The following is a 22552-nucleotide window of genomic DNA, read 5'->3' as shown; positions in this document are numbered from 1 at the left end:
CTCAGCAGCTGGACAGCTCCAAAAATAAATCTGATTCTGGTGTTCCGATTTCCCATTCTCTGTCACACAGCTGCACCGGTGACTTCTCTGCCTTTGCTAAATGACTGACTTCTGCTGTCCGTTGACTTCAGGGCCTCTGTGTTGGTTAGCTGAAAGGTGTAAACTTTTCTCTGGCTTCAGGCTCCATGGAAATCAGTCTGAGAATTATGCTTACTGTAGGTAGACATATACTAACTGATAGTAAATATTTACAAATAGCACATAATTTTGCATTATTTCTAATCAACTAAGTCTAAGATTTTCACTAAGAATGATAGATTCTCTAGGAACCCCTGCTGAAGTCATTCCCATAGGATCCAATTCTGTATCTTTATTCAAGCAAGTACTTCTTATTTGTGCAGGTTATTTTATGGAGTATCACAAGGATTATTCATACGAATAAAGGAACTTTTTATAATAGATCATGAAGTGTCTCGAAAAAACCAAAATCATATAAGTCAATACTGGCAGGTACTGTCCCTTCAGGAATTGGGATTGGGACTTCTCATTCTACTTTCTACAATGCTCAAATTTCAGAACAGTTTGTTTGTCTGATGGATTTGCTCATTACAAGAATTTCACTGCACACCACTGATGGCTGGTTATAAAACAGGCTTCATGACGCTGTTCTCCACATCCACTGGTAAATTAATTCACTGATTCATGGCATGGAATTGGAGAGAAAGTAAGCTAGCTCTTTCTGTCATCCAGCATTTGACTGTAAAATGTTGTTGCTGATGCAAATGCATACTTAATCTTGTTTAATACAATTTAATAAGAAGTAGGTCAGAAGAAAAAAAAATATCAGCACGTTTCCAAATCATTTAGTAGGAGGAAAAAAGCATTTTAGCTGAGTTACAGTATACTTAAACTGGTTTAACTGCATGGTTTCCTGCACGAGAGGCATTTTTTCCCATCCCAGTGAAAGAATTTCTACATGGGCAGGTGTGGTGGTTTAGCCCCAGTCGGCAATTAAGTACCACACAGCTGCTCGCTCACCCTCACCCCCCTGATGGGATGGGGGAGAGAATCAAAAGAGCAAAAGTAAAAAAAACTTGTGGGTTGAGAGAAGAACAGTTTAATAATTGGAACAACAACAACAATAATAATAATAATTTGTAATGAGGAGGAAAACAACAAGAGAGTGAGAGAGGAACAAAACCCAGGAAAAAACAAGTGATACAACCGCTCACCACCCACCGACTGATGCCCAGCCAGTCTCTGAGCAGCGATTGCTGCCCCCCAGCCAACTCCCCCCAGTTTCTATACTGATCATGACGTCATATGGTATGGAATAGCCCTTTGGCCAGTTGGGGTCAGTAGTCCTGGCCGTGCCCCCTCCCAGCTTCTTGTGCACCTGGCAGAAGAAGGCACTTGTGCACAAGAAGAAGCGGAAAAGTCCTTGACTGGTGTAAGCACTACTTAGCAACAATGAAAACATCAGTGTGTTATCAACATTATTCTCATACTAAATCAAAAAACCCAGCTCCTAGGAAGAAACTTAACTCTATCCCAGCCAAAACCAGGACAGCAGGTTCTCACAGTATTGATGCATCTGATCCTCTCCTCCTTTTTGTGTCTCTAGTTGTTGACAATAGTTTAAACTAATTTAGAGTGGATGTAAATCTCTCTTCAGTCTACACCCATTCATCACTCACTCTGACCAAAGCCCCTTTGGTAGAAGGCAGTGAAGTATTAGAAAGAGATACTGAAGTTTACTGAAATTGCCAAACTTGGTGTCTTGATAGTGGAAATGCTAGCTTATCAGGAACTTTGCAGTAGATGTGATAATTTTCTCTGCTGGTTTCAAAGACAGTCAATTATCAGGTAAGATTTGATGGAGAAAAGCTGGAAACATCAGCATAAATCAGAATATGTGGGTTGCCATTCTGCAGGAATTCTCACTTAGAAGATGCCATATACATAGCAAACTGCAGGTCCTCTATGCTTAAAGGAGTAACAATAATTGTACATTTCTGCGATTCAGAAGATACTTTCACAGAATCACAGAATCACAGAATCATATAGGTTGGAAAAGACCTTTAAGATCATCAAGTCCAACCGTAAACCTAACACTACCAAGACCACCACTATATCATGTCCCTGAGCACGTCATCCAAACGTCTTTTAAATACTTCCAGGGATGGCGACTCAACCACTTCCCTGGGCAGCCTGTTCCAATGCTTGATAACCCTTTCAGTGAAGTAAAATTTACTAATATCCAGTCTAAACCTCCCCTGGTGCAACTTGAGGCCATTTCCTCTCGTCCTATCGACTTTGGGGATGGCGTGGCTATAAGGAAGAAATTAAACACAGTCTTGATTGTTAATGGATGACCTCACATTTTTTCCACTTCTTTTTTCTTCTCTGTAGTACATGCAGTGAATTAGGGCATGGACTTATTTGGATCATATATAAACTTCATGAGTCCAAGATCCAGCTATTTGAAACTGAACAGGCTGATGAGTAGGCTAAACACCTTGGTCTTCTTTGATTTGGCATCTCAATGGCCACAGGTCTCTCCAACCAATGTCATTTTCTCTTAGCTTTTTCTTCATTTTTTTAAAACTGCATTCAGTGACAATGAAAATCTGGTTTGATAAAATGACATCAGGGAAAGGATGGAGTCTAGGAAGAAAAGCAAAACAAAGCAAAGGAACCCAAGCCCTCTGTGGCTTCCTAACTCTGACTTCAACAGCACATTCCCTTGTGAGTCATAGGAAAAGGTCTGTATCTCTGCATCCTATTGTGCATCCATAGCTATTTCATAGGCTAAAGGCTTTGGGTCAGACTGCTACTAGTCAGAGAAGTGGAAGCCAGAGGCAAACAACACAGAAGACTAAGCTATAACTCGTATCAAGAAGGGATAAAGGGGAATGTAGCAGACTAATACAAGTGGAAACAATGCTTAAGAATAAAAAGCTGCAGTGCATGATACTGAAAGTTTAGTGACATAGATTTAATTCATGTCCCAGTCAAAACCCTCTCCACCTTTTCCTCTTTCTTTAAATCACCTATATCCTCCTTTGTCTGTATTTATCCCCTGAAAATGGGGATAATAGATCACAGAGAGGCTGTAGGGTTAAAATCCCATGATGGACTGTGTTGAAATATTACTTTAATTATGTCCATACAGGGTCCTATACAGGATTTTTGTGTGGGGCAGGAAGATGCAAGCAAGGTAATAGAGAAGGTGGAGCCAGGCTCTCTTTGTCTTCGAAGGATTCAGATGGTGGACTGAAACTGGACACTGCATGCGTTCAAAGGCAGCTGATCTGCTTTTACCAAGATCAAGAAAAAAGGAACCCAGCAGAGACTGTCAAAAGTGCAGTCCTTTTGCTGCTACCATGTGGTTTCTTTTCACATTTCTCCCCTGTGTAACAAGGTCTGTAGTTTAGAGCCACAGTTTGGCCCTGTTACCAATATCCAGAAAATATTTAGCCTCCCTCATTCATCTGAGAGTCTTTCATCTGAACAACTACGAGTATGTTTCTTTTATCTCCTTGCCAGTTTCCTTAGCAACATGCAAGGACACACCAGAGAAGCAGTGTCAGGTAACACCTTCAGTCTACACTTTCATGAAGATTTCTAACCTTGACCAGCTCTGATGAGCAGTTTAATAGTAGGCAATTTCATGCATACTATCTCACATGTCTCTTTGTCCTCTGACAATGAGATATTACAGAAAGCAACTCAGCCCGTACTCTGCCATTACTTCCTCAGCAAGAAGAGAGCTTCATTACCTACTAACTAGGTTTGCAGCTATCACGCTGATTTTTCTCAAGTACAGCACCTCCTTATGCTCAGTCAGTAATCCCCTACTTAGAGAGCCCCTTGTTGTAAGGGCTGTCTTTGAGTGCCCAGTGCCATGTAACCAAAGATCCAGATTGTAATGGCATTTCTTGCTAGTTTGAAGCAACAAGGTGCCATTTATTGGCAAGCCAGTGTGGTTTGCTGCATTGCTGCTATCTCCCTGCTTACCAGACATCCACAGTGCTATTGGAAACTAATTGGAACTGAGGAAATTAGTAGACGTTCAACAGGAATCTTCACAACAATCTTTTTCTCCTTGTAATCCTGTTTGCCTTCTATTGTGCTCGTCCATCTGCCATTCCTGGCTTCCTGAAATCAATGGCTAAATCTATAGCTAAAATCAATAGTGAGCAATCACCCCAGCAATTTTTAGGTAGCTATTGGGAAGATGGCCAAAAATCCCATTAGGCATGTTAAGAACACTTTCCTTTCCCTGAGTCATCAAAATTAATATAATGAGTGGATATGCTTCTAAAAGCATTAGCGTAACTAACTCTTATTTGACCGTCTTTGCACAGACGTTCTCAGCTGGAATTAACAAATGCTGGATTTCCATTTTCTCTGGCCCGGATGAAAAAGTGCTGCACTTCTCCACCTGCAAAAGTGAGTGATTGTTTTACATGAAATTAAAAAGTAACAGATGGAAAAAACATAAAAGGATTATGGTTTGAAGAACAACGAAGATCTCCTGCTTAATAACTTTCTATGAAGATTTATTTCACATAGATTAAATAAAGTAGAAATTATCCCTTATTGTTTTTTAACAGCAACCCACTTTCTCCTGGTATGAATTTCCAGACAAGTACTGATAGCTACTACGAGGCTCCGGTCAGTAGTCTGATCAAATTGACCTGGTAACAGCTTCCTGTGCATATGAAATGCTGTAGCTCCTCTTTTTCCACTCTTCTAATACGCATGTTGTCATTGCCCTAATTCTGTATCTATATACCAGATGTACAGTGCATTGGAGCTAATCTACCAGTGAAACCGAGGGTACCATCTAAGCCACAAACAGCAATTATTTCAAGAAATCTGCCCACTACAGGTATTGCGTGGTCCCTTTTATCATGTAATGATAAGTAGTGATATCAATATGTATTCAACCAGCTGTGTGTATATACAAACGTATTTGCCACTTGGTGTCTGAAGATTTGCCGGTATTTAATGTATTTCCTCTCCACTCCTGTGAGGTTAGAGTAAGTGGGGAAGACAGACATTGAATCCCTCAAGGTGACACTGAAAGACTACAGCAGAAGGAGATTTCACCTGGCCATTGCCAGGTCCTGGCTACTGATCTAGGTCCAGCTAAGCTATTTATTAAAACATCACTGAAGAAAAAGGAAGCTCTTAAAAGAGAACATTGTGAAACTAAAGCAAAGAAAGTGTACTTGCAATATGAAGGTGCTTCCAGAACTGGCTATCACCACTTTAGTTACCTTGAGCAACTACTTTCATGTGCATCTCCCATCCTGCCTCACACCACTTTGTCCTGCCTTACTTCTGTTAGCAGACCTGTCCAAATGCAAACAGACAGAATAACTTCTACCTCCTTATATTGCTCTGTCTCTTCTCTGGTTGCACCACTCCCATACAACACTGTTTCAGACTGCTTGTCCAACTCTCCTCTGCCTCTCATGGCTGGAATCTCCTTTTTTTCTGCTTTCCTGCCCAAATTGGTGTCTCTTTCTTTTCCCAATCCATGTAGTAATGGACTTTGACTGCATTGTGGGAAATTTAGGTTAATCATTAGGAAATATTTTGTAATAGTGAATACACCTAAGTTCCAGAACGAACTGTCTCTGGAGGCTGTGGAAACGTTCAGGTAAAGATGATCCTATCTTGGCACACAACAATGATGGGTAACCTCTCATAGTCCCTGCAATCCTAAAATCTATTTTAGCCCCTCCACGTCTTCTGAAACCACAGGGATGAATTTGGCTTGGCTGCTAAGCTGCTTACAAGACAATTCACTGCTATAGGATGCTTTAGATGCAGAAGGATAAATGAGGTTAAAAGAAAACAAAATTTCTTTTGTTTCTTGGGGGAGTCTTATTCTGGTTTTGTCCTCTTCTTATACTGCTAGCATGTGAACACTGGCAGAAAGAGGCTACTAGGTTTGAGAAGGTGCCACAGTGAGATCCTGTGTGGCGGCTGTTTTTACATCTAAGTGATTTGGATCACATTCTGATTTAAGACCCTGGTCTTCACTTCAGAATGATAGAAAATAAAGGCAGGAAAGGAAAAAACCAAGTGAAAAAACCAAGTGAGTCTATTCTTACATTAACTCAAGGGAGGTTGAGGTAGAAGGAAGGTGGGTGAGACAGTGGGCAGATGCCATAATAAAAGCAGTCATCAAATTGCATTATAGCTTTGTGCTGAAGGGACACACACTGGAAGTTACCTGCTGAGAAGTGTTCATAGTTTTTTTCTTGAGAAATGGATGAACAGAGATAAGTTCAAAGTCTAGACCTCCCTTCATGCTATCTGGGTTGATGAGAGTGAGACAGCACATGCTAATATAAGCTCCTAGACAAAACTGATCATAACCTATTTGAGCAGGGTTCTCAGTCTTGAGAGGCAAACCTCATCCATATGCAACACTACAGAAGAGCCTTCCTTAGGCAAATGAAAATGTTTACATTCTCTATCTTTGGCAGCTGATTCCTGTTATAGCAGTTTGTCTAGCACACACAAGTGTGAAGTGGCAGGCAAGAAGGCTTAGACTGCTAATGGACTGATGCCTGTTCCCTTCTTGACAGGATTTTTAGGAGGCATGGCAAGTATATATGGATACCAAGGGAACTTCTGCAGGTGAGACAATCACAGCAAGCTAATTCTATTTAGCTTCAGGCTCCAGGCAAAGGAGGCAGTGTGAAAAAGCAGAGTGGGAAAGAGAGCTGGTAATCCACAACTGAAATGATGGCCATTTTTCAAAAGAAGATAGCTATGATGGTTTGCTCACCTTTTATGCCCGTGACACACAGGAGAAAAAAATATTGTCTCAGAAGACCAGAGTAAAAAAGAAAAAGTTTGATAAGGGAAGTTCTATTTTTCACTGGGGGCAGAAAACACTGAACTGGAAGGTGTGACTGGGTAAGAGCTCTCCAGGGCATACAATTCAAGAAATGTGTCAGGTGAAATTCCATCTGCCCATCTTTGCCTCTTACCCCTTTCCTCTCTTCCAGCTCCCAAACTGACTTTACAGAATGAAATGTGAAAGGATTATAAAATTACTCTGCAATTATCTACTGAATGTACAAACAACATTTCACAGGTCTCTTCTCCCTATCAGAAAAAAGAAGAAAACTTAAAATAATACTAGCACAAAAGGTCCCTCATAGCAGAGATGCTGATTTTTTTTTCAAATCTGCAAATGGAAGGGAACATACAACTTTCCACTTCGACCTGATTTGTAAGAAATCCACTTTTCTGTGTGGATGATTGTTGTTTCAAATCAATGTTGTTCCCTTACAGCTGCTCCATCTCCTCTTTGGCATTCAAAACAGGCTGGAACCTCATAAAGTAATATGCAAGCTTCTGATAAAAAAGATGGGAAGGAGGCAAACTGAAGCTGAGTCGTTGCTGTCAAACAGTGCTTCAGAGATCGGAAGGACTTGGGGATGTATAAACACATGACATTCATATACGCTGAAGACTACAGATATTCACTATTAATAAATGAGCCAATGGTGATTCTCTGTGTAAAGACTCTGCAGTATTAGCTCACCATCAAGCATATATGTAACCCCATTTTTGTGACATCAGAAACCCCCTTTAATATCTAGGGCTAATTGCTTCTTTTCCTGGTAGCCTCACAAGGAAGCAGAAGATTGACAGCTTGCTGCATTAATGTCAACTCTGCTGCTTCCATTCTGCACCACTGACTTAGCAGAGGTCCTTCGTCTCTACCCCGCACTTTCTCACCTTTCAAAATCACCAGCCTGTCATCTGTCCACACTTCATTAACAGCAAAAACTATAATGCTGGAGAATTATCCATTCTAACTAGACAAGTATATATGAAGAAGCTGTTTGGCAAAAAGGCCATCTTTATGTCCTGGACCTGTCAAGTACTCATCATAGTTTAACCCCTGTTCATAACCGGGGCTTTTTGGTGCTGCAGTGCAAATAAACACATAACATAAAATGACAGACGTGCTACTGCAGAGGACAGGCAGCTTGCGTGAAAAGAATACAGGTATCCTCCCAAGTAATTTCAAGAACAAATTACTACCAATAGTAGTCTACAAGACAGCTTTACTGAAGGAAATAATTTTCATGGGAAGTATTTGGTGCAGCTCAAAGGAGGAAATTTAATGTAGTTTTAGTGCCCAAAGACAAGAGGTTTATGGAGATTTCAAAATTGTAGTAGTTTTATTCCTAGATAAAGAAATGTTTCATGAAAAATCTGAAGAAAAACCAAAGCTTTTGAGTGACTATTGGTGTTTGGAGCCTGCAAGTCCCTCTTCTTTAATCGTTTTAATTACCATTTAGAGCAAAATAACTAAAGCAGTAATTAAACTCTCAATTAAACCAATGATACATATAGTATACAAAGCAAGTTTTGTCCAAATATAATACTCTAAAACAGTGATACCCTTCAACAATCACAAAGAAACACTTAAATGAAAAAGCAATAGCAATTCTACTTCCATAATTATTTCACTCCCACCTTATCACTTCTTAACATCCGAGTGTTCTGTATCATATATACTGGGACAGGAGCCTGTCAAAAACACTGCCATCCCTGAGAGTGCGATCATGGTGTGGTTTCATTTGTGTGTCTCACTTTAATGAAATGCCTTCATTTGATCTTGAGCGCTGTAAGGAAGGTTTTACTCAAGGATGAACCTGAGACTGTGGCTATTTCCTATTGGTGCACTTGACCCCATGTACGTAATTCAAGCATGTTTTTGTTTAGTGACACAATCTTGTTAGCTTTGATAATTAAACTCTGATAACAGTGAGAAATGGATTTCAATAATAGAAGCAGGTAAGAACAGCTTTCTTCCCAAATGCTACACGGATGAAAGACATCATTTTTCCCTGCTTTAATTTTTCAGTGGCAGTGTTAATGTCATGTATTTCACTACACGCCTTTCACATCCTAAATATCTTGGACTTAGTTCAGAGTTTTGAATATCATGTAAATTATGTAAATCTTGAGGCTTAAATGTAAGCTTGGTATCCTCTGAAGACACTGTCTACTTATGAAGTCTTTCTTGCCAATCTCAAATGTTCCGAATAAACTCCTCCAAAACTTGTCATAATATTTTCTCTGGAATCAGTTAGTCAGATTTCCTTTTCAGGCTACCAAATGCTAATGTCCAGCCACACTGTGCGCTCTAATAGGCAATGGGCACATAACAATTGCCTGTCAGAAAGACAAATAGAACTGGTTGGATGCTGGTTATAAGTAACTAATTATAGATGGGATATCATCCATAAAGGAATAGGACATTCTGTCATTTCTCTTTTAATATACTAGCTGAAATACAACCTGAGTCATTAACTGGTGTCCACTAGTAGTAGGCATGTCAGATAGAAATGTCATCCAATTTTCCCTTCTTTAAAAATTCCCGTAAATGTTTTCTGTTTTCTGCCTTCTGAAACCATGTTCTCCTAACTGCACTAGATTGCATTTGGAGACTGACCAGTGAATCCACATGAATGTGCAGACCACAGACATTACCAAACTAGAGGACACTATTTCATTTCTAAACCATTAATGGAAGTATTGGATTTAACTTTGATTTGAATAAACCTATCTAATTTTAGACTTGCATACAGGTATGAAGATGAGATTATATTGTCAGTTTGATGAAGCTTACTCTCTGCTGTATGTATTTCCTTTGTAATCATAAAGAAGAAGCAAACATTTTTCTCCTCCATAACTGCTATAAGATGTCTATGAAAGAATTTCATTCCATAAAGAAGCCAATTATATATATATATCACACGTATTATAGCTTTGGAAAGAATAGTGCTGTTGCTTGTTAATTTCTAGAAGTCATTAAATTGCACATTATTTTAATTAAACAAAGTAATCTAACAGGCACTGCAGATGTGACTGGTATGCATTTGAAAACTTTATAGTTCTTCATTGTACATACTCACGCCAGAAATAACGAGAATCTGGTGAATAGCACAATACAGATGCTACAGATCAATGAAGAAGCTTTTAATGAGCAGCCACTGCAGCAAACAGGCACCACAGAGGCATAAGACTATAAAATAATTTTTTCTTTGAGGGTACAGTTGAGTTTAAAAAAGTGAAACAGGCAACAGCCATTTTTACAAAGAAATTGTGAAACTCAGAAGTGCAAATAAAGGTTTTGGTTTTAACCAAAGGACAGAAGCAACATCAGAGTGTTTGCAGAGTGTTTTACCAACCCAGCTGTGTTAATATCTCCAGTCTTTTCTGAGCATTGCCACACATATTCAAGACTGTATAAATAGCTAATTCACTCCTAAAATGTGGAATTCTTCAAAATGAAATGTGGCAAATATTTGAGACTATTTGGTAGCATAGTCCAAATAAAGAGGTATGGGAAGAAGAGCTTCTCCAGTACTATACATTTGCCCACCCCATGTTCATCAGTGTGGTAGGTGCCTTAAAAAAATTGTAAAACTCGGTATTGACAGGCTACAACGTAACTGCTTCAGTTCTGTTCTCCCTTTTGTATCTATGGACCTCCTCTTGTATTCTCCTAGACCTGTCTCTGCGTTCCCCTCATTATCTGGTTCTCCTCTCCAGCAGAGGAATGTTGAGGAACGACTTTTGCAGCACTCCCACTCTCTCCCTAATGGTCCAGAATTATCAGCTTTCAAGAGCAATGCAGCTCTGCCACTACTGCTGGCAGAGGGAGGTAGTTGCTGAGACAGATGGTGCCAGTTATTGACAGCTTTTAAAAAAATCAGGGGCATACACTTGAACTTGACTTGTGGGCTTATTCAATCACCAGCCAATGAAAAACAGAAGAATTAAGCAAAAACAGAGCACTGTGGTTCTTCTGACTTCTGCCGATGAGCAAGTAAGCTATGTTACCCTACATTACCCACTGTCTACACGGTACACAGTCATGCACGATTATGGTCATACACCATTACCTCTCTACTGAAGGTAGAAAAGTTTCACAAAGTTTCATCTTATAGATACTCAGTATACCTGATGGATAAAGGCTAGAGAAAGCTGTTGAGAAAGACAGCATTTAAAGATTTTTTGAGCTTGAATCTTACTCCTTACACTGATCATTCAACTGTATTTAATGCTTCCTCAGGAATATTACATGAATGTAATTATTAGAACTGAAGGGAAAAGAGAACTCCTCTTTCATGGGTGACTGCAGTATTTTAAGATCACTTGTGTGTCAAAGCTCAAAGGCAGTCTCTTATATCAGCTTTTCTAGACTTGCTCTTCAATTCCCAGTTTTGAGTACTCTAGAGAAGGAAGTCTACAAGAAACCAAACTGCCTAGTCAATGCATCCTGGTAAAACAGCCCACTTTCAAACTTCCTATGTGTAGAGTATTAAATCTGTAAGATACTGGCTTTGGCTATTATGTACTTTGCATTGTGCTAGCACTATTTATTGGATTCTCTTTTTACTACTTTAAAACTGGTGTGTATATATTGTGCAGAGCTATGAAGAAACAAAACCAAAACCTCAGAAGGGACCACTATGGACAAAAAATTTCCTTTAGGATAAAGAACTCATTGTGAATAGGCTTAAAATATAAACATAACATGCAGTTAAGGCAAGAGAAAAACATACCTGTGAAAAGCCGATCACCTCTCCATTTTCATCGAGCACGTTAAAATTAATGATTGGACCCTGGACATCAGGATTGCTGAAATCTGTATCGCTGTAAATACGTACTACAGGAGCCCCATTGGCATATTTTAAGGTAGACAGCACAGTATAGGAGTAGTGAGCTAATGCAAAGGTATGCTGTTTTATTTTCTCCATTCCACCTACAAAAGAAAAGTGCATGTACATGTCAGATGCCTTATTTTTATGGAAATGTAAAAAAGGATGATTTTTCAGAATGGTGTAGCTGGGAGGTAACTAGCACAAAGTTGGTAGTTTTGCGTTCCTTTAAATGAATATACAGTTTGCAAAAGTTTCTTTCCTCATACAAAAGCTTCAGAAGTACTGTTGCACCAAGGATTTATCTACAATTAATCTACTGTAGAAATCTAAAGCTACACTGAAATGGATTCATGTACATTACAAGATTGATAGTTCTGGCCTATACATATCACTAAGATGTTCTAGCACAATTAATTTGAAAAGCAAGTTTTGCTCCAGATCTGGCTCTGGAGATCATGGGAATGAGGCATCAATTCTAGCACAGCACAGAAAGCAAAATGCTATGTCTAAGATAAAATAAAAATAATAAAATTGTAAATGAAATTACAAAATACCAGTGTTAGTCTACAAGGAATTTACTCGAATACTGAAGAAATATTCTTCCAAGCCTGCTCTTCTTTTTGCAGAAGAAAAAGAAAGAGGATGTTTTGAATGCCTTATTGACTACACCCATGCAATCTTTTTGCTCCAGAGAAGCTTTGGAGAGAAGTTGTCACAGAACTTGGCCTGGAAAAAGCATAAAGAGGAAATATGTTGTCTTTCTTTGGTTTTTTTTTTTTGTTGTTACACTGAGGAGTTTGAAAAAGAGGACTGCAGAGATTTCCTGACAGATGGAGACCGCTTCTACATCTCTGCTTTCTGAGAGGAGATTGTGTCTCTGTTAGATGTCCCTATCGAAATGGCTTCTCATTCTTGTGCTCAGAGGATATGCCATAAGATGATATACCATGGTCACCCATGGCGTTGGGGATATTTTGATTCTCTGCAGGAAGCTAAAACACAAGCGTCAGATACAAAACCAGCCATTTCAGTCAAAGGAGAACATATGTAATCTGAAACGAAGAAGTAGGTTGTGATATTCACTGGGATAAACCGCTGACAGGAGACAAGTAACTGGGTATGACAATAAATACGGTAGGAGAAAAGGAATAACCCTAACCAAACAGTAATTTATCATGTGGAACAAGAAAAGTACATGCAATCTTCAAAGTAGAAACTGAAAACCTATGAATTTGCATCTTTATGGAAGACAATTAGAAGATAACAATATGATCTCAAAGTATTGTTAAGAAACATAGGGAGACACCTGAAGGCTAACAACATGTTTAAACCCAATCAAATCTCCACTGGACACAGATGGAATTTTGGCTGAAAATCCAAAGTGGTTTCTATTATGCATACAATGCATTGCACTATGGTGGGCCTACATCCTGGGGAGAAAGAAAAGGAAAGAATAATTTCCTCAAAAGCCTCTTGAAGTAGAACAGTATTTTTCTGCCTGGATTTTAGACCGAGAGTATTTTCTGTAATGTTGAGTATCTTATTTGAGGTACATGAGCACTTCTGTAACTAAAAAGATGTCTGACATTTTCTTTTGCTTTCTTTTTTTAAACTGCATAACTATGAATCTCACACTTCTGCACATACCATTTTTATATCTGAGTATCTGGAAACTTCTACAGTCTGATATAACTGCCCTTGGACAGACATCTTGTAATTTGCTTGTTGACTTTTGTGTCATACTCATAAAAAGACTGTGTCACTTATGAATCTATATAAAGGAAAAAAATAAGATCTCTTTCTCCTGACATACAGAAAAATTACAGCAACTTATGTTATTTCATTTTTGTTCAAGTGTCTATATTATGTGCTATCTCCTTTAGATAAGCTAGGAAAGCAGACAGTAAAAGCATAGAAACAGATTAGATATAAGGTGGAAATACAATTTTTGGTGCTAAAGAATAATAAAGAGGAATAAGATATTTAATGAGATACTAACACACGAAGCATTTTCAAGGAACATTGCCAGAAGCTAATCAGTGCAATTTCTAGATGTTAGCCACAGTAAACTTGGGAAGCATCTCTAGAACATTTTGGTCTGAAAGACGACTTGTATTTTCAGAGTCTTTGAGAATAAAAGATTGCCTAGTCAGAGACATCCTAGTCATTGTTTGGTAGATGTTAACAGTCTTGAAATAGTAAAAAACCAAAAAAAGTTATTTCTGAGCATTTGCCAGAAAGTAGCTGTCTTAAGAGAAATGACTGCCTTGTCAGCTTCTGAGATGTCTGTAATCTCCTGATTCAGAGCTTTTCCAAATTGGCAGGAATCTTTTAATGGAAGATTAAACTACTGTCCTTGTGTCTTGTTGAAGAAATCTCTTATTCAGAAATGTCAGTCTCTCATTCACAGCAATCATCCTGCTATCATTTCTATATTGTCTTCAGCCATTCTCTTTTAAAGTTGCTTAATCACATTTCCTTGTTCATTAGTGAGAAGCTGATGAGCCTCTTAATTATTTATTCTGACAAATCCAAATGCAATAGCCTGCAGTTGCTTTGCTGCCCTGTGACTGGAGAGCGGAAGCAGTGTTGCCAGGGTTCTGTATTTTTAAGTAGCAGAATAGGTTGTGATTATGTCTGATGTCACAGAAAACTCTTTGAAACAAATGCTGGCAATCTGAAGTTTGTTCTGACAGAAAAAGGGATATATTCAGAAAATAGTTGTGATTTATTTTTATTTTGCTAAACAAAACGATCTGTACTGTACCCTGCATAAATCCAGTGCTTACCTCATCTCCCTCTTCCTACTAGGGAAAAGAATATGAGGAAGAGAAAATAAAATCCAGAACAAATCTTTGGTCTCTAACATGATCTAAGGAATTGCATTATTGCATCTAGTCTCATGTTTGGGGTGACAAAAATAAAACTCATCGCTTGACTGAGCCTGTCTAAGGTAAATGAGAAGGTAATCTATATTATGGTTGAATTGGTATTTATTACCCTATTGCATTCCTGCATTTTATCTTCTCGCTATACAGAACTCTGGTTTTACGTGCAGTGCCTTAACTCTGAATACTTCGAAACTCTTCCCTAGCTGCCTGTTTGGGGATAAAAGAAGTTGCACACCTTAAACCTTTTGGAAGACTTACAGCTTGGAAAAATCATCAGTACTTCATCTTGAGAAGGTGCTGGGAAGGACTCAAGTGCCCTGACTCCCTCTCACTTTATGGGTTTTATGCATTTTTTCATTAAGGTGAATTGCATCTAGTTGCTCCTAAAAATTATTTTAAAATGAAGAACAATTTATGCACTCTGTAATTTGGATCAGAATGAATCTGATGTAGTCTAAAGTACAACAGTTGAACTCCATCTAATACCGTTCCCTGTGTTTATGTGTGTAGGAACACATTCAGCACAAAGGATGCTCTCATTAATTACTTCTTCCTATGGTAGAAATGTAAGGACTTTCCTGTCAAAAGGGAAACTCCTGCATTTCTGTGGATTAATATGCCCCTTATTACTTTGTCCCCATGTGTGTGTTTTGACTTTACATTAAGCCAGACATGATAATTTAATTAATTATTCTTCCTAATAGCACCTCCTTTTTCACAGAATTTGTTGCCACAATGAATGCCATATATTTTTGCAGTGGCAAAGTTATTGAGCAGAAGAGATTGACAAAGAAAGCTTGTACTTTTGTGTACAGACCTCCTTGGCAAAGTACTTTAGTAAACCTGTGGAGATCCTGTTAAACCTCATCTTGCTGATGTATATTTGTACATTACATCCTGACAGATTAGCACAATCTCAGACCTATCACCCATTTTATACTTCCATTTGGGTACTGTTATGGAAACTGATACTGTTCCAATATGGAAAATTCAGAGTGCCAGTGCACTGGATAACCCACGGATAAATTTACCATGTCAGCTCTTCCATAGGAATTGCATGTGTGCATATGCCTATCCATAGAGACTGTGGGACCATTCAGTCATCTGGAAAAGAAGGGCAAGTTATCTCACATTTACAAGAGGGTTCAAACTATGTGCATTCAGACTATGCACAACTGTCACCATGGTACTGTAAATCCACTGGTTGGCTTGCCTGGTGATAACTTCTTGTATATGCATTACCTCCGTCTTATTATCTGCTTGTTATATGCAAAATACAGTAAGATTTTCTTTTTCCAGTGGAATTTTATCTAATCAGAGAAATATGAGATACACAGATGTCCAATAAGTATCCAGTATAGAATGCTTTTGAGTCCGTATAGACCTGGTTTTGCGTGACGTAAATGGCAAACATGTAATGGCATACAATCTCCTCTCTGAAACAACCAGGATTTCAGTAGCTCAAATGTTCAAATGTTAGTTCTTCCTGAAAGAACTGTAGACAGATAGGCGTATGTCAACATCTATAAAAGATTTTGAATAAAGAGATTAAGATAAAGCAGAGGCTGAAATTGAGCCTCTAGAATGAAAGCTCTGGTGGTTAAGGTTTTCAGGCTGTACTCAGAAACCTCTGTGATCTGCATTCAAATACAGTTCTTGTCTCTCTTATTATGAGAAATTAAATACTGGAGATAAGGAAGAAGAGAGTCATAAATCAAATATACAGTTACTTTTCTAACTTTCTGTGAAAAAAACCACAGAAATTGAGGTTTACGTGAACAAATTCTTTGTTACTCCAGTAAATCCAAACTCACATATATCTTTGGATAAGAAAAAGATCAATGTGATTCATGATTCTTCAGCATTTCCTAACAGATAGCGATGAGGCAGAGAAATGATGAACTGTAATCTCAATAAACCAATCAGCAGGGAGTGAAACCAAGATGTAGCCATGTTCTAATAAATCCCAAACAAGACAGATCACCATGTGGGACCTGTGAGTCAATGTGCTAATGAAGCCATGGAATCTGTAAATCCTGTCAAACATTTGGAGTCCTTCCTTCACTTCCTCCAAGAAGCGTACATTAAGATTAATTTCTGGGCTTTTTTTAGTGTTCTTTTATGTGTAGAACTGAATGTCTCTGACTGAAGTCTGTCACGTACTTAGTGTTATTCTCCCAAAGAACATGTCTTGAGGATGAACTTGGTAATGGTAGGTTCAGACATCTCCTTTGCAAATTTGAGTGCTTTGGTTTAAAACCACATAAAACAATGTATTCTAACCACTGCTATTTTTTAGCAATCCTGCTTCAAACAAAACACTGCAAACACAAAAATGAAATATTCATATGATGATCCAACCCCCTGCCCCCAAAGTGCAACCCTGAAATGTTATAAATACGATACTAGAAGAGCAAATAATGAGAAAAAAATATAATCAACTTAGTAAGAAACCTTGATCACTCATCCTCTGGTAGGGCTCCTACATTCATCAATAAAAATATTAAATATACATGTTCCTGGTGGTTTTTTTCCCCTAAATTATGAGAACAGCTGTCCTAAGTCAGGCCAAATCTAGCTACTGCCTGTCTCCCAGAGTGAGGAGTAGCAGATGCCTAGAGGAAAAAATATATGAAAAAATTATGTAACTTCTAAGAAGCTACAATTGATAGCTTAAAGATTAAATAAACAGAATATAAATCAAAAATACATGAAAATGAGCTGACAGGATGGCTAACAGCAACTAAACATTACTTTCAAAAACAGAACTAAGGGTATAAGAGTCCCTCGCGGAACTGAAGCATTAAAATTAACACATTAGCACTTCCTTGGAGTCAACAGAAAGGAGGTCTTCTAATGTAATACCGTTCCAATATTGGTCATAACCGTTAGCAAATGTAGTTCATTAAAACTCAACATAAACCACTGTAACTGGCTTATCAGCAAATTCATAAAACCATCCGTCATCCACACTCTCAGAAAATGCATAAGGCATGGACAGATTGCAAACCCCTTATTCACACTGACTCACGTGAACAGTCCAATCAACTTGATCTATAAAACACATGTAATAAAAATTAATTTGGGGAACACCAAGTGGGGTGGAACATGATCCTTTCTGCAACTGAGGTGACTTGACTGCATTTGTGAGCAAGAAGGGAAAAATCTATGTCCCCAGATGTCATTTGTACTTCCAAAAAACTTAATACCTTGACATGCATAGATTAGAGCAGGCTTCTTTCTGAAGTTAAGATGTAACAAAAAGAATTACATAAAAGGAAATTTCAGTTATGAAACTGTGTAATTTTTTTGTTGAAAAGTAAATAGTTTTGTTTGGAAGTACATAACTAAGTTGCAAGAGTCCATCTCACAAAATCAATGTCCAGATGGACTCTTGCAACTTATTTGTGTACTTTCTGTGTGCCCAAAATTGAGAGCCATGTTACACTCTCAACACTACTAAATCCATGCAGAATTCAATGGGTAATAGGGTGACCTTTTACTCACTCAACACTAATTCTTTGCATAATAGCTTAAATCCCTTTATTCTCCTCCTTCTCCCACACCATCTCAATAGTCTAAGACTGTGGGAAGCAACTGCTTAATCTGCTATTCAGAATGTTATACCAAAACCAAACATGAAACACATATTCGGTGTTTATCTTAATGAACAGAAGGCTCTTTGATGCCCCATCTCGCACTTCTTTGGAGCAGCTAATTCAAGCTCCTTTTTCATACAGTAAGGGAAGTTAGAAATCTTTGTTCTGAATAAAACAAGCAGCACATTCTGAAAGAAGCAGCTCCTAATTTTCAAACATCATAATGAGGAATACTTTGCCTTTTTTTTTAATTTCTTGGGAGTAGTATAAGAGAGGGGAATTCGTATGTGCCTGCTGGCTGACTCAATTTTAGTATAACTATTTTAATTACAGGTACAATTCAGTTTCGGTTAACTGCTTGTTAGACTGAAAACTATCTAATAATTCAAATAAGCTCCAGGTAAAATACATTTAATTTACTGTTTGCTATTGTTATGAGATTTCTTTTTTGAGCTGGGGGAGTGTGTGTGTGTATGTGTGTCTGTCCATCCTTTTTTTTTTCTTCCCTGAGCCCAAGCCATACTCTCAGCAGAGGAAATAATTTCAGGATGACTTTTCAAACCATAAAACCAGCAACACAAAAGATGAATGGGTAGGCTTTCTTAAAAAGGCAGAGTATTTTGCACACCTCATGGAAGCAGCGTTCAAACCGCGTCTCCAGAGTGCTGGATGACATGAGCCCACAGAGGTTTCCGTGAGAACAACAGAATTATCCCTGAAAGTACGTATTTATGAGATACTTGCATTTTATCTCTAAAGGCTTTATCTCCCAAGGTTTTTCTCAGTCCAGCAGAACAACTTCTGCTTATGATTCTCTCATCTTAAGGACTGAATGCAAGAGAAGCTTGTACTATAAAAGCACATGAATTCTCCTGGTAGCTGTTAGAAACCTGAATGTAACATACAGGCCTGTTTTCTGCTTTATTATAAAAGTGGCTCTGTCCTTTGTTTAATGGAGCCTGCTATGCACAATTCCTTGAAGCCAGCATGTGAAAGCTTTACTACTGCTTGTTTCCTGGTATTTTCAACTCTCAACAGCTAGACTGCTAATATGAGGCAGAGCATAAAACTCTTTCTTTGTCTCAAAGCTACAGTCATGGGGATTTAGAAAATGTAAGATGGGGCAGTAAGTCTTATGTTTTCAAGTCAATAAGACTAATTCAGCACTGACTTTGCATGAACACTTATTTATTTATTTATTTACTTATTCGAGTCAGCAACAACTTTCTAATCACTTTAACGTAGTAGTAGGAAAACCTTTCTCATCTTCTGCTCAGCCAAAGACTATGATATCATCGGGTCTGCAGTTAAGTACAATTCTTCCCTCAAATAACTTTTCCCTAAGACCCAGTCTCATGACTTTTTAATGGCTCTGCAATTTTGTGGGTTGTTTGTTTTTTGTTTTCCCCTGAGGGGGGCTGCAGACCAATGGAGACAAACAACTTGCACCAAAAATAAGCTGAATATAAAGATAAATCCAAATGTGTATTTTATAGGAGGAAATCTCTCCCTCAGCATCAAGAGAACCCTTTAAAATATCTGAAAACCCAGACAGCTTCTTTCTTTTTCTCCCAAAGATGACAGATCCCAATCTATGATATAAATCAGTTCTGTTTCAAAGCTCACCATGCCTGCATGAGGTGAAGAAGAATGGGTAATCGTGTGCTCAAACCTTGCACTTCAGTACTCAGTGGTTTGACTCTACGTTCCTACAGGTTTTACATTAGCAATCCTTTTAACATAACATTTTTGGAATCTTTTTGTGTGTGAAACACTTTGGTGCCCAAGGCAGCATATTGATTTGCATTCCAGGTTTTCCCTGCCTGATAATATTGGTTGGACACCTTCCCTCTTTTTCTCTGACAATCTCTGAACCAGGGCTGTGGCTGCCAGGGTATGAAGTACTAGGGATGCTCTATGTCTGCTTTTGTGCAGCCTTTGTATCCCACTCTTTCTAAGGCTCCACAGAACTTGCTCATCACAGCAATATAGGAAATACCACAAGTTCATTTTATTAAACCAAGAAATACGATACAGAAAAAGAAAAGTTTCCAGACAATGAATTCTAAGGCATGATGTTGACTATTGATGGAACACGATAAAAATACACTCAATTTTTCCATTCTGTATCTGTAACATTCAGCAATATTGAAAGTTGGTAAAATAAGCTCTACCCATTATTATTAACAGAACAATATTTTCCTTAGTGAAATTTTGGATTTATTGATATTCATAATTTTCTGATAGCCTGAAAGGATGCTTTGCCATTTGTTTTGCATTCTCAGACTAGGTCTCTGCTGGGTAATGTTATTATAATAATAGCTACCATGGAGGGAACAAACAGTGTCATTCATGAAACAGAGGTAATAAAGCAGCTACAATGAATTCTAAAAACTGCTTTGAAATTTCCTTGATTTGATGCCTTAATCATAAGGAAGCATGCAGTCAATATTGAAAAGCACTCAGGATTCTTGGACCTCATCCTAAACTGAATTATACCAGAACTTGTCCCAAGCTTTTCAAACAGGCAAATGTTGTTTTAATAAATATCTACATTAACACTACAAGAGACAGCTTTAGCAAAACATTTCGGGAACCCCGGAATTCTTTAATATTTTACTGCCATTTTTATCAACCCTCCCCCAAGGTCACAGCATTAACTCTGCTTTACATCACTCACTGTTCTTGTGAGGACTGAAGGGTGACCTGCTGACACGCTTTCCTTCATGTGGCCGTCTTTTCTGCCTGGATGTGGCAGGCTCAGATCTCTTCAAGTTCATTGGCAAGGTTTGTGAGACAGTGAGATGCGTGAACACACATAACATTTCACAGATAGTGAAAGGAAAAACTGAGAGCAAAAATGGCTACTTTGCCGCAATGCTGCACACTCTCAACACACAGCTTTGAGCAATGATATTACAGTCCCAGTCCCACTTCTCAAGAGTTCGTTCAATAAAACTGAGATGCCAGTACTTCTTAAACTACAGCCATTGCTGTGGCACACTCAGCAATAACCTCTGTAAGGCAGTACCAGTGTTTTTATAAGCAGAATTTCCTGCAGTGTTGGCTGGCATAAATTAACTTTTGGCAGGTTGTCATTACATTGCTCATTCCTATTAGCTTCTGAAATCCACTGCACCTAAAATATTGTGTACTCCTCAAGTCATGGGGGTGATGAGTAATAAGACAGTGTGGTGGATAAAGACTGAAGATCTGTAATTTTGTAAGTGCAGGATAGGTATTTTAATCAATTGCAAGTTCAGTGTGCAGATCTACTAAAAAGAAGACTGGAAGAGAAACCTAAGGTAGAAAATATGATTATTATAAAGTAATTTATTCTAGTTTTTGCTTCCTTCTAAAGACTGTAGGTAGTGTGCTTCAGAAAGAATTAATCACTCTTGGTATTACGTCAGCTTCAATAAGCTATAACACCATAAATCAGCCAGAATCTGTGCTTCAGATTCAGTTCAGAAGAGCTGAAGTATTTCAAGACATGAGCAATTCTTATGTGTACCACTTGCTGTCTCATGCTGTAAATCAAGATCTACGGTAAACTAGAGAACTGCCTCTGAAGACAGACTTAGACAAGGTTAAAAGAAAACACTGATCCGAGCAAGGCATCGGTGAAGGACGAATACTACCAACTCAGAGGGAGCCACCATCAGGGAACAGAAGCGAGGCAGCATGCACTTAGGAAGCCCTGGCCTTTTCCCATGGCAACCCCTTACACCTGAGCTCTGCAGAAGTGAGGGAAAAAGAGTAGGGGCTGCTGCTGTTGTGTCAAGCGAGGGACTCTGCAGTTAAGGTGTAAACACAAAGATTAAAAATAGCTTAAAAAACCCCATTTTCCCCATCGTTTCCATTTCAGATATTTTTAACGACAGCAAGGCTTTATAGAAAGGAAGGTCCAGCTTAAGGCACCATTCACAAACTTCCCTTTTCCGGTGAGGAAGAGAAGGCAAGATGGCAGAGGTTCCCTTCCCACCAAGTAGGGATGAAGCTACAACACTCACGAGGGATGTGGGGGCCCAGATACACTTATCTCTTCCCTTGAGGAGCTTCAGACTCTAGTTTGCTACCAGACATAACAATAAAAGAATACATTTTACTTCCCTGGTTTCTTTGGAGCTCTCAATTTTTGGAATGCTTTTTCTTACATCCTGACACAATATTACTAAAGTGGTAATATTGGCTACTGCTATTCAGACTGTTCTATGAGCTCCATATTTTAAGATGTTAAAGAACACTATCAGGGCTAATGAAGGGAAAAATCAGAAATACAGCTCTTTTCGTGTTTTCTGGTTATTTAGTATTATCTATTTAGTATTAGTATTATCAC

The 22552-nt window shown here is 38.4% G+C and overlaps 1 protein-coding gene across 1 annotated transcript in view; it reads right to left on the bottom strand.

Annotated features, from left to right (window-relative positions):
• The window catches only part of MOCOS (molybdenum cofactor sulfurase), a 225897-nt gene that overhangs the window by 44108 nt on the left and 159237 nt on the right, over nt 1-22552 (bottom strand). The window contains exon 6 of the mRNA XM_072852966.1: nt 11625-11824. Coding sequence (XP_072709067.1) covers nt 11625-11824 — 200 coding nt within the window. The remainder of the gene's footprint in view (nt 1-11624; nt 11825-22552) is intronic.

The sequence above is a fragment of the Ciconia boyciana genome, chromosome 2 (genome assembly GCF_034638445.1).
Source record: "Ciconia boyciana chromosome 2, ASM3463844v1, whole genome shotgun sequence".
NCBI classification, from domain to species: Eukaryota; Metazoa; Chordata; class Aves; order Ciconiiformes; family Ciconiidae; genus Ciconia; species Ciconia boyciana.
The sequence above is the reverse complement of the archived record's forward strand: the minus strand, read 5'-3'. Positions and strand labels throughout refer to the sequence as shown.